The 12,187-nt window shown below is 42.2% G+C and overlaps 1 protein-coding gene across 1 annotated transcript in view; it reads left to right on the forward strand.

The window, feature by feature from the left end:
* Positions 1 to 639: 639 nt before the first annotated feature.
* SLAIN1 (SLAIN motif family member 1) overlaps positions 640 to 12,187 on the forward strand; it is a 56,817-nt gene continuing 45,269 nt past the window's right edge. The window contains exons 1-2 of the mRNA XM_054217472.1: positions 640 to 1,124; positions 4,380 to 4,519. Coding sequence (XP_054073447.1) covers positions 640 to 1,124; positions 4,380 to 4,519 — 625 coding nt within the window. The remainder of the gene's footprint in view (positions 1,125 to 4,379; positions 4,520 to 12,187) is intronic.

Here is a 12,187-nt window from a genome sequence, read left to right on the forward strand (position 1 = left end):
CTTGGTTCAGCCTTCCTGCCTCACCAGCAACACGTCTTCAAAAACACGTCGCCCCTTTCCTCCCTGTGAATCCGAACTCCAGGAATCAGGGCGTTTCCAAGCCACGAACCCCCCCCCCCCCCCCCAGTTTTTTGGCTGAATTCGGCTCCTTTCGAAGGAAGCCCCAACAAAGCCTCTCTCCGCGATTCCCATTCCCATCACACGTCCCATCTGCATAATGACAACCCTGACAAGCACCAGGTTCTAATTACACGCCTCACGAGAGGAGCGGCGTCCCGGCCCAGACCCAACCCGCGGCTGGGGCGATGAGGAGGAAAGGGGGGGGGCACCTTTGTTTAAATCCCCGCCGCCCCCGGGGCTCCCCCGCCGCCCCTTCCCCTGGGCGGATGGAAGGGGGGGCGGCTCTTTGTTCCCGCCGTGCGCGGCGTTCCGGCTGCCGGAGTGGGAGGGGATCGCACCCTCCTCTTCCTCCTCCTCCTCCTCCTCCTCGCCGCTGACGGGAGGGAGGCGCAAAGAGGCGGCGGCCGAGCGCAGGGCCGGGGCACCCCCCCGACACTCCTGCGGCGGGGGCCGGGCGCTGCCCTCCGGCGGCGCGGCGGAGCAGGTGCCGGTGGCCGTTAGCGGCGGCGGGCCGGCAGGATGGAGGCTGCTTTGCTGAAGCCGGCGATGATGGCGGAGGTGAAAGGCAGCGGCGCCGGCCCCTCCGTCAGCGCCGAGCTGGAGGTGAAGAAGCTGCAGGAGCTGGTGCGGAAGCTGGAGAAGCAAAACGAGCAGCTCCGCAGCCGCGCTGCCGCCGCCGCCACGGTGGCCGCCGGCCCGCACCTGCTGTTGGCCCCGCCGCCGGCCCCCGCCGGGCTGCGCCCCGCCAGCCCCCCTTCGGTGGCGGGCGGCGGTGGCGGGGCCGGGCCGTGCATGCCCAGCCCGGTGCCCACCCTGCTGTGCGCCGCCGCCCTGGGCCCGCCGGAGCCCCTCGCCTATTTCAAGCCCTCGCCCGGCCTGACGGCGGCCGGCGGCGGGGGGCAGGAAGGTGGCGGCGGCGGCCCGGCCGCGGGGGCCACGGTGCTGGACGAGGTGGCGGTGCTGGAGCTGGAGGACGGCGGCTGCGGACAGGACGAGGATACATGGTACATGCCGCCGGTTCGGCTCTGCGCCCCCCAACTCCCTCTGCACCCGGGCGTCCGGCCGGTGTGTCCCGTCCCCTCTCCCCGGCCGGGCCGACGGAGGCCGCCGCCTCCCTCAGCCCTCACCCCGCTGGGGCTCTCCAGGCTCTGATTAGCGTTAGCCCCCAAATCCGCTTGATCTCGTTCTGCTTAAACTTAAATCTGCCTTTTTTCTTTTTCTTTTTCCTTTTTTTTTTTTTTTTTTTTTTTACCCTGAAACGGTGCGGTTAAGCAGGGGCCCGTGTGCAGGATGGGGCTCAGGTGGGGGCCGTTTTCCCCCGGTCGGGCCCAGGGGGGTCGCGCCCTCGGCGGGGGATTCGTGCTCGTTTTCTTCCCCTTTGAAAGAAGCTCGTCTCTCCCTCTAATTTCAGGTCTCAGCCTAGTTTCAGCCTCCCGTTTACATAAGGAATTAAAAATAGCGGAATTGTGCCGGGAAAGCCCTTGATCTGAGCAGCGAGTGCCTCCCCATCCTAAAACCCCTGCCCGGTTGCCTCCCATCGGCGGGGATTTGGGGGGGGCGGGGGAGGGGGGGCTTTTGTCTTTTAGACGTTGAACTAAATGGTCGGTCGTGTATCTTAATAAATGCCCCTGGAGCTCCAAAAGGCACGGTAGGGTGCTGGTAAATGAAATAAAGCAGAAATGAATAATAAGGGAATAAAGCAGAAAATAAAATCGACTGAGAGGAATGATTGTAATCGCTTAAAAAGAGGTAGAATGGGAAATTATAGACGGAAGGTAGACTTATTTATTGTATGCCTCTGTTTATAAACTTAAGTCTCTTATTTATAGACTTATTTAATTAAACAAGTGAGCCCGGTGCCTCAAAACTTGTCTCGGCAATGTGGACAAGCACCGTAGGGACACTGCTGGAATACTGTGGAAATCACTGGCTGCATAACCATGTTAAATGTAATTGATGCTCATTTGTTTTAAAGTGTCAGTAATAAAATATATATAATCTATATTTAAATAACTGGTTTAAGAATCTGTCAAAGCTTCGATTTAGTTTTGTATGCGGTTGGCTTTTAAATTGAGCTGAGGTTTACGTCAGCTGAGAATAAAATACAGTATAATGCAGCTGAGATGGATGTAAACATCCTTATTTTTGGTAGCAGAGAATGAATTTAAAAATTGATCCAAATAGCGTAAATATTTCTTGAATGATGGCCGTGTGTATATTTCGTGGTACAAATAATACCATGCTGCAGTTTTGGAAAATTGCTTTTGAGAATCATCAGCAAATTGTATGGAAATTTTTGTCAGTGTTGTTTCATTGTGTGTACTGTTAGTCTGCACAGGGCTGTTTTGGGGTTGTCGTTCTGGACTTGAATCAGATTTTACATTGGTCCTAACTTCACATTAAGGAATGTTGAATTTGTTTGATCCCATCCTATTAAAGAAAATGTTTTCCCTGTTCACATTTCAGGATGGTAGAAAGTCATCATTATTTTACGTGCCTTAGTAAAATTTCCTATTGGATTTGGCCCCTGGAAGCAATCCTAAATGCTTTTTGGTGGCCAAAATTCACCTTCATGTCACACATATGTATCCACAGAAGAATTTGGTAACAGGGATGTGCTAACTAATTTATTCCACTAAGGGTGAGTTGTTTTAGCTCTTGAACTTTTTTAGTTCAAGGCTAAATCTCTCCTGTTGTCTGTGAAAGGTCAGCTGTGTGATGCCAGCGACTTTTTTGTCATGTCAGTCTTTAAAGCAGACTGCTATCTGGAAAGCCAAAGACCAGTGCGTATCCTAGTTGTTGATTCATAATTTTAGGCTTTTTTTTTTTTTTAGCTGCAGTTACAAAAAATCCCGTATAATTGGCATCCTTGCAGACGAGTCAAACCTCTTCTTGCTCTTCAGCTTTTTACACAAACGCCTGATGGCTGAGAATTCATCAGTCAGATGTTCAGCTTTTGAAACATTTCTGCAGGTTAACAGGAAAGCTGAAAGAATTTTGTGTTCAGTTTTTTTTTTCTTTTCGCTTTTCTCAGTATCATTTGTTTAAACGTGTAGTGAGGCACTGCAGGAAGTCGGGGGACATGAGTCCTCTCGGAGAAATTCAGTAGTTGATCTCTGCTGGGGTTGCCGAGAGAGCGAGCAATCGCAGTTGAGGATATTTATTCCTTGTGAGCCGGGTAGAAAGTGCTGATTGACTTCACAGGGAAAAAAACAGCATTGAGCAGGCATGGGAGAACAGTTGCTCTTGGAGGACTTGGGTAGCTGTTGAGCCAAACCCCTGAAGATGCTACCTGTTAGTGGTCCCCTGAGGAGCTCGGTCCTTTTTTTTCCTTTGTTCTTGCCTTTTGCACTCCTGTGTGCAGACCAAATTCCTTTGCAGCCCGTGGAGTGTTTTGCTCGTGCTTGAGAATCTGCCTCTGACTGTCCGCAGCCCCATCGATCAGAAGTGGTCGGGCCAAGGAGCTGCCAAGCTGTCTCAGGCAGCCAAGAATAGTTCCCTTCCTGGGAGATCCTCTCTCTCCCAGGTGAACTGGCGTCTGCTTCTGCCTGATAATCCGCAAAGGCGACAGCAGACGCGCCGATCCCGGCTTCAGGAATGTCCCCATGAAATCTCCTTTGATACCTGGCTCCCTACTGTGCTTGACCATCTGATTAGTTGCCTACTTTTGTCTGAGAATAACGCATATACACTAGCTTTTCTCACTTTTTTTATTTTTTTTTTTCTGCTGGAATTGAATATTGAAAATATATTTTCATTGTTTCTCAGCAAATGTTTTCTAATCTTTAGAAATCTGACTCGTACAACTTTTGGTTCATCGGGGAGAAGATACTGTGTATGCAAGATTAAATTATAATCAGCACTCTGACAACTTGATTAAATTGTTATAGGTAAAAGAGTGAAATAGGTAACAATGAAATTGTGATTTAAGTATAAAATCAAATACTGAAATTATCTAATCTCTGGTAAAGACAAATATAAAAGGGAAGACTGATAGCATTTTTGATTTGAGACATCTACTTCAAGTTTGTTTTGATGTGCCAGACCTGTAGAGTTCATATTTTGCCACCTACTTTTCTGAGGAGAGAAGAAAACAACTAGTGTAAACTCTTTTACCTCGGTCTACCTTTTGTTATTAGAATATCATACTGTAGGGCTTTGCACTGTTACAAATTATTAGTTGGCAGGAAAGTGAGAATACAACGGTAAACTTTTAAGTATTAGATATCTTGCTGATACCTGTGTGTATTTTGGTTAAGGTTGTACGTCTTGCCTACCAAGAGTCTCACTCCTCAAGAGAAATCACTGAGTCCTCTGCAGTGGTGCAGGCGTGTTCTGGATCATCCAAGTCCTGAGATAGAGGCTGCAAAACGTTCCCTGTGCTTTAGATTGGAACAAGGTAATCTTATTCTTTGAATTTCTTTACTAGTTAGTTGGCATTTTTGGTCTGGCGTTATGCTCATGTTTGGTGGTTTTCCGCAATTTAGCAAGCTTTACAAATGGCAGACACACAGTTTTTTTTCCTATGTATGGAAGTCTCCCTCCACTACATAAATGCTAACAATTGTTCGCAGATTTTTTTTTTCTGATCATGCATTTTCTTAATGTGTTTTTCTTCCTTAGGCTTTTCTTCCACTGCCTAGCTTGTGATTTTTAAACTTGGCAGTTTTCATCCATTGCTTAAAATAGTGGACCTTTTGGCTAGAAAACATTGATGCTAACTTTACTATTGGTATCTCTATTGAGGTTTGAAAAACAGTCCTTTTGTGTTTTTGTAAAGCCAAAATTATCACGGTGCTATACAGTTTTAAAGGCATATTTGTCCACCTCTAATGTAGCATCAGGACTGCGTTTAAGTGTTGGACAGATGAAGAAGAGCTTTAACTTGATTGCTAGCACTGCTTTGTTGGGCTTTCGGTAGTCTCCAGTCCTGGGATCAATCTGATGGCTGTTCAGTGCCTGTGGACATGTAGAGTTATATCTAGGCGTGCTGAATTTTGTTCTAAATAAGTATCAGCCAGCATTATTTTTACTTTTTTACAATCTAGGATCCAATTAAGATTGTAATAAGGTGTTGTTGAAGTAAGTGATTAAGGTAGGATATTATCTTAAGGTTTATAACTCGCTAGGAAAGAAGAAGCAAATGAACAATATAGGGAGATGACAGGAGAAGGAAATAAAGCTAATGACAATATGAGCATATGGCTGTATAAGCTAGCTACAGCCGTCATTAAGAGAGATTGAGCATGTTCCTGGATGCTTTGGAGGATATGCGTAGCTGTGGATTAGTTTTACCCAAAACCAGGCATTTAACTGAAGTAGTCTCTGAAGGCATCTGTCTCTTTGCATGGAATATAAAAGATCCTACAATGGTTATTTTCCTAGCAATATTCAGTTGAGCTCATTTGCCTGCAGTTAGGTGGGTCAAACTGAGACTCCCGTGTTAGTAGTCATCCTACCTAGCTTTGTGGTAGAATTTGGCTTGCAATTTGGGCACCTGAGTTCAGGCATCTGTAGTGTGAGGTGGGTGTCCGTGCTTGGCAGTCAATGGGAGTTTGGTCCGGGGAGTTAGAGAGGAATCTGGGGAGCTGCTCAAGTGGTGAGGTGTAGGTGTTGGCCTTAGGATGAAGTCAGTAGCTCTCTGGAGTCCACTGACACTAACGGGTGCTTAGCACTCAACTCCAATCTGGTCACCTGAAGGTACGTCTGTGTAGCGTAGGGTGTCCCAGTCCAGAGACGAATCCTGGTGTAGAAACTCCATTTAAATTACCCCACACAGATGGCAAGTGCCGTTTGAGATGGCCTCGGTTACCCCAGCTGACCTTCAGCTTCCACGTGGGACAGATACAGACCTTCCATAGGTCCTGTGCCGTATCTGCCATTCCTTCGATGATATCTTGGCCTCTCAGATGGGCCAGCGCATCTGGGTATGGGCAACCGAATCAAGTCCATAACGTGAGCATAGAAACAAGCTAGAGGAATGTGTGACCTATTTTTCCATTACAAAGTATTATTTAAATTTAATAGGCAATAAAGACATTAGAAAAGCAAATTTATTGTTTCAAATTTAAATCTAAAGTTATCAGTTCAGTCTCTCTCTGTGCACAAGTCACAGAGAGTGGCATATGTCACAGAGAGTTACATTGACAATGGGTTGCTTTGATCCATATGTTCTACCAGTGATGATGGGCTCATGAATTTTGTGGGATCTGTAGAAAGTTTCTGAGAAATTGTATGCCACATATAAAACCCATTATGGGAGCAGTATGTTCAAGGAGCGAATGGACTCATGTTTCTACTGCAGCAATTCTATGCTGAAATTGCTTTAATTAGTAATTCGGACTTGATTAACTCTCATATTTCTGAAGATACGCCTCTACAAATAATACATAACAAGCAAATAAGAAGTTGATTTCACAATATTTATTTCTTCCTCAGAAGAAATCTGGTTTTGAAACCAGATTTGAGTTTTTTGTAAGAATCTAGTAATTCTGTTTTAAAGTACAACAGAATTTCTGTAATCTGACTTTCCTGGGTTTTGTTTTGCAGTCCACTCTATCAGCAAGTATATGCGTATAAATATGTACACATATTTTTATCCTAATTTTAAAAGTGACTCAGTAAGAACGACATTCTTCTTTTCTGGTACTGAAGTTTCAAACTTTGTACTTGTAAATTGAACAGTGTTTTCCCCTTTTAGCCATATGCCTTGAAAGGGCATTTTAGAGGGATTTTTTGAAATTTCGTTGTGCCACTTTTGCTTGGCACTGAGTCAATGGTAACACTGATGTATTTGAGAATTACTAAATGTGCAGTCAAAAAATGTGTATAATGTACCAATCCGTGATTCCTGAAATGGCTTATAGGTAGAACTTGCTTAGTAATTTTGTCCATGGTGCATTAGCCAAAAATTAATCCAGTTCTAGATTGTCATAGCTCTTTAGGCACTATAGTGCATAATGAAATAAAAAGCAGTAAAAATTGATTTTTGTCTGCAAAGTCAGCGTATCTGAATAAGTGCATGCAGAGAGAAGAGCTGTGAGCCAAAAGAAGTAAAATTTTGCCAGTCTGTTTTTCTAACTAATTCCTCTTCTCTTCTTAAGATTTTAAAATCTGTGCTCATTTATTCTTGCTCATATAGTTTTTCCCTATTACGTTATATCCTGATTTTCATGAAACTATTCATTTGTTGCCTGAAATATCCCAGCATTAGGATAGCTTATAACCAGGCTGAAAGTCTTCTGAGAGATGTCTGCCAAAGCAATCCTAGGGAGTGAAATAATACAATGACTACTTAGTCTTCCAGGCTGGAGGATCACTTGAATGATGCTATTTTACTTTTCGCCTTGTGCTCACCAGCCTGTTTCTTTCCTAGTGAAAATGACTGTTTTAAGTTTTTCATGGTGGAAGTAAGATTTCATCTTGGTGTAAATCTTTAAGGCTATAAGAAATAAGAGCAGTGGTGGTCTCCAGCAGGTGGTTCTTCTGTGAACCGCTGTGAGAATATGGACAGGCTTTCTCGGCATTCCTCTGGTTTATCACTAAGTAGGTAAAGCTTATATGTAGTCTATAATGAACTAGGCTTATTACAAGCCCTGTTTCTGTGGATTAAGCATGCTAGCTTTAAGGAGGATGAAAGTTAAATTAACCTCCTATGATAAGATCTTTGTTTGGAATTGTTCCTGTTTTCTGTGAGCCATTCTAGTGTTAAGGTAATATTTGTTTGTGGTTTGTTTTGTTTTTTAGCTCTGTGACCTGACCTGACTTACTTCTTTCTTTTTGCTCTTCTTCAAGTCATCTTTTGTTTGAAACCTTTCAGATTTGTTTTGTTTACAGCAGTTCTCTATCTACTGTAGGGTCAGTTCCCTCTCCCTTTGGTTTTTAATCTTGCTGTCTGTTTTACTTCTTTACATTCATTCAAATCAACAGGGGCACATCCCAGTCTTAATGGTGTGGTGGAGCTTCTTCTGTATTCTCTTGGTAATGCTTGGAGATGTTGGGGCATGTCAGTATTAAGCCCAGTGAGAAGGAGATGGGATGTGCCAACTTCCTTGCTGGTGCAGAGGGATATAACCCCTCTGAAATAGATGAGATGGTGTTGATTGACACCCTGACTGAAGATACCTTATATAGCTTCCCTGCTGTAAAACGCTCTGGAGCGGGTGGGTGGATCAACTGAGGAGTTAAGAGGCTTAGCAAGGAGTCGGTGTGTAGGAGCTCAGCTTTTATGCAGGGTTTCGAAGCATATCTCATCCAGTTCAGCCTTCCAGACAGAAAACTCCTCTTTCTTGGAGAATATGAAGTATTGGCTAAATTCAGAGTTTGGCTTAGATGAGTTCTTATTCAGAAATGCTGCTTCAGATGCTTAAAAAGAGTAGGCAGCAGAAGTCTGTAGGTTTTGCAATTGGCTGCAGTAATTTATAGTCTTAAGATTAAACTCTTCTTTGTTTCTTAAAATGAATAATGTACTTCAGGATGAATGCTGTTATGTCATCTGTGGATGGTAAAGTATGTTGTGAAACAGATCTGTCATAGTTTCTCTGCAATTGCTTATGATTTCATAAAACCCAAGAACCTTATCAGTGAAATTTTAGCCTTTATTGTGCTGGATCCCAGTGCCACATGTCAATCAAGTTTGATTTGATATAACATACCCAGAAGAAAAGCTGGGGGGGGGTTGTGGGGTGGGAATATAATTCAATAGTACTATATTCTCTTTACCTATAAAAAAAAAATCTTATAGCTGGTAGTGTCCCAGGCAGAAAGTTTTATCTGTGTATGAAACTTGTTGCTTACACAAAGAGGTGAGGGTCTGCTCCATTCTACTAATTCTTTTCCCCTTCCCAAGGGCTCATAGTGAAGTCATTTAGTTTGAAGTCTTTAAGATACAAAATACATTTTGTCACCTGTTAAGAATTGCTGTCATAGGGAGCTTTTGCGCTGTAGTCTGTTAACAGCAGAAGCAAACAGAAAACTCTGTAAATGGATGAAAGCTTTTATTTTGTATGCTTGAGCTGGATCCAGTGCTGCACGCAGTGCAGGGTGGGATTTTTTTTATTATTCTAAAATAGTTTTAAGTTTATTTGTTGTCCATTGATGGATCAGATATGTATGTTATAGCACTGAGGACTGGATTAATAAGATTTAATACAGCTTTCTCATCCTTATTTTTCATGTGTAATGGAGATTAAAGTTTTATGTAAAGTGCTTTCAGGGTAGCAAATGATAACATGCTGAGGCTTGCAGATGATTGGATTGTTGTTGCCAACATAAATAATAAAATTTCTAAAGCTCTAGAAGGAACGAAGGAAGTGGCACGGCTGATTTGGTTCCTTTCTGTGTATGTTTCTCATAAGAAAAGGTGATGAGCAACTGTGACTCTTATCAGCATCTGAGCATCTTTTGGGGGATGCGTCATCTCGGAGGAAAGGATGTGTAGCTGTCTTCTGCAGCACAAGCTCAGTGCTCGGAGCGCATATATACGTGGGCAGGAGTTATGTCCTATTAGATTTCATTTATTTGACGTAACCTCTTGTAGCAGCTGCATAATTCCATGCAGTTCTTAGAGGTTTTGCAAATGCTGATACTACTGGATTTTCTAATACAGCTGCTGAGGATGACTTGTATATTTCAATTGGGAAAAACTCGGGTTTGATATTCTACTTAGAAGCGTGTGCTTGCATTTCAAACAGAATATTTCTCTCTACTATTGAAACGTTTCTACTCTGCAAGTACACTTCACGATAGAAGTGTTGGGATGAAAACCCTTATGGCAACAAATGCACAGAAGATCAGACACTGCACTTTTTATTCATTTCACAGATATCCCTTGCGTTTTTAATACAGCTTTTAGATATGACTTCTACTTTTCATTGAATTATAATAAACATACTATTTAAGACTTTTGTTTCATATTTCAGGATTGATTGTTGTGCAGCTCATAATTAAGTATTTTCTTACAATTGATTTCTGATTGCCATTATACTTACAAGAAGATGCTGAATTCTGAAGTCTGTGTAAAGGTTGGTAGAGAGGTGACGTTGGATCTTACCTCAGTTGAGAAGATACCCGTCCCATTTTACAATATGTATGTTCTATTAATCCACACTAGCTACTGAGCTGGGTTTGTCAGCTCATCATGAGTGGTTAAACAGCTAGAAACACTGTCAAATTTTACATGAGGATTTTAGCAGGCTTATTTAAAATAAGAATAATTTATGCTTGCAATATAGGCTCAAAGTCTGTAGTGCAGCATATGTCTAAAAGCAATAGTAGTAGCATCAACCCTGACAGTTGCGCTAAAAATACAGACACAATTAGTGTTATCAAGCAGAGTACTCATCACTGGTTTTGTTTCCAAACTTGCAACTACTTTCCTGGGTAGAAATTAAAAAAAACCAAACCCTAGGTTTTATTAATTGACCTGAGGCCACTTGAAAGCTTACCCATATTTTTCTAACGAAAAGAGGATCTTTTCAGAACTGGGCTGTTCTGGAAGCTGTCATTTCATTTTTGCTCATGATAGTCTGTGTGTCTTGCTCACTGTTTGCTGGTCCCCAAATTGTTGTTGCAGCTTTTGTTTTGCATTCTGACTTTTCTTTCACTGCCTGTTTTTGGTGTCTGCAGAAGAGAGCTCGGAATAACACTGCAGAACGCAGATGAGCCTCCCCCATGTGGTATATGGAAGTAGCAATGCTTCTTTACTAAAGTGTTGTTTATTTTCACCTTCAGTGAGCACTTTGGTTCTTGTCTTCATTGTATTGCGGCTTTTGGGAAGCTTTTGTTCAGACTGTTTTATGCCATGACCCCTAAGTATCTTTTTTTGTTGGTTACTTCTGCGATATAGTCCACAGTCCTGTAAATAAGACAGTCTTTTTCCTTGGCCTCTGACCTCACAGTTTAATATATTAGAAAGAAGTCAATAATCTGCACTTGCTTTACCAAGTGTTCCACATCCAGCATATCTCTCTTCATATTTCGTGGAAATAAAACATTTACACCAGTAATTTGCTTTTACCTAAGGATCGTGCAAAAGTTCTTCTAATAAAATAAAACTTTTTTGACTCTACCCAATAATGAAATGAAGTGAGTAAGCTCAAATCTGGATACTTGTGGGGCACAGGCATTCACAGATTTGCTTGATCATTTTTATGTTGCAAGACAGAGGATAATTTAGTACAAATGATAGGGACATAGGAGTTCATAAAAATCAACATTCCAATTATATAATTTTATATATGGAATTATAATTGTATCATTTTCTTTTATGAACCTCCCCTAAAATATGAGTTTCTTAATTTTACTTCTAGAATGGAATGTATTTGTAAAATTTATAGTTACAGAAGGTGTTTTCTTGTGGAATATTCACTTTTTTGGGGGCGGTGTCACTAAGCCATTCTTAAAGTCTTTGAATGTGCCTTCATTAAGCACCGTAATTGAATGCTTAATTAAAACCTCCACACCTCTGAGAAGACTGAGGGAGAAGAGGAGTGAAAGTCTGCCTGCAAGACTAAAAATTGCTTTTCTCAGCAAAAAAAAAAAAAGTTGAAACCTAGGTAACTCTTGTTTTGAAAAGAATTTGCAGCAGTTTAAAGATTACATTTTTACTAATTTTAAAGATTCATAAGAAAATAAGCCATAAAATATACTTCATGTTTTTGAATATTTTATTTTATGATTGAAGTATGAGATATTATGGAAAGCTGGTATGGAGTAATGGTTGATTTTACAGTGACATTGACCTGATAGCTTAGACTTTATTTTATTCATTTATTTATTGTTTTTTATTTATTTTGTTGTGTTACCACAATTAAAAAGTCATGTAAACCAAGATACAAGAGGTACCTGGATCACATTCAGTGGTCAATTTGGAGCACACTTACCACTTCCACAAAGTAAAGTACCTGTAAACTGCGTCTGCCCGTCTAGCTGAGCTGAGATTGTACTCACCTTGTAACAGCGGAGAAATTCTGTATGATGACATCACTTTGGGACGGCTTTTTCTTGAAAGCAGAAGCATGGAAGTTCTGCTGGTGGCTGCAGAGGGGCATTGCAAATGCATTCTGAC

This window comes from Rissa tridactyla, chromosome 1, assembly GCF_028500815.1.
Source record: "Rissa tridactyla isolate bRisTri1 chromosome 1, bRisTri1.patW.cur.20221130, whole genome shotgun sequence".
NCBI lineage: Eukaryota > Metazoa > Chordata > Aves > Charadriiformes > Laridae > Rissa > Rissa tridactyla.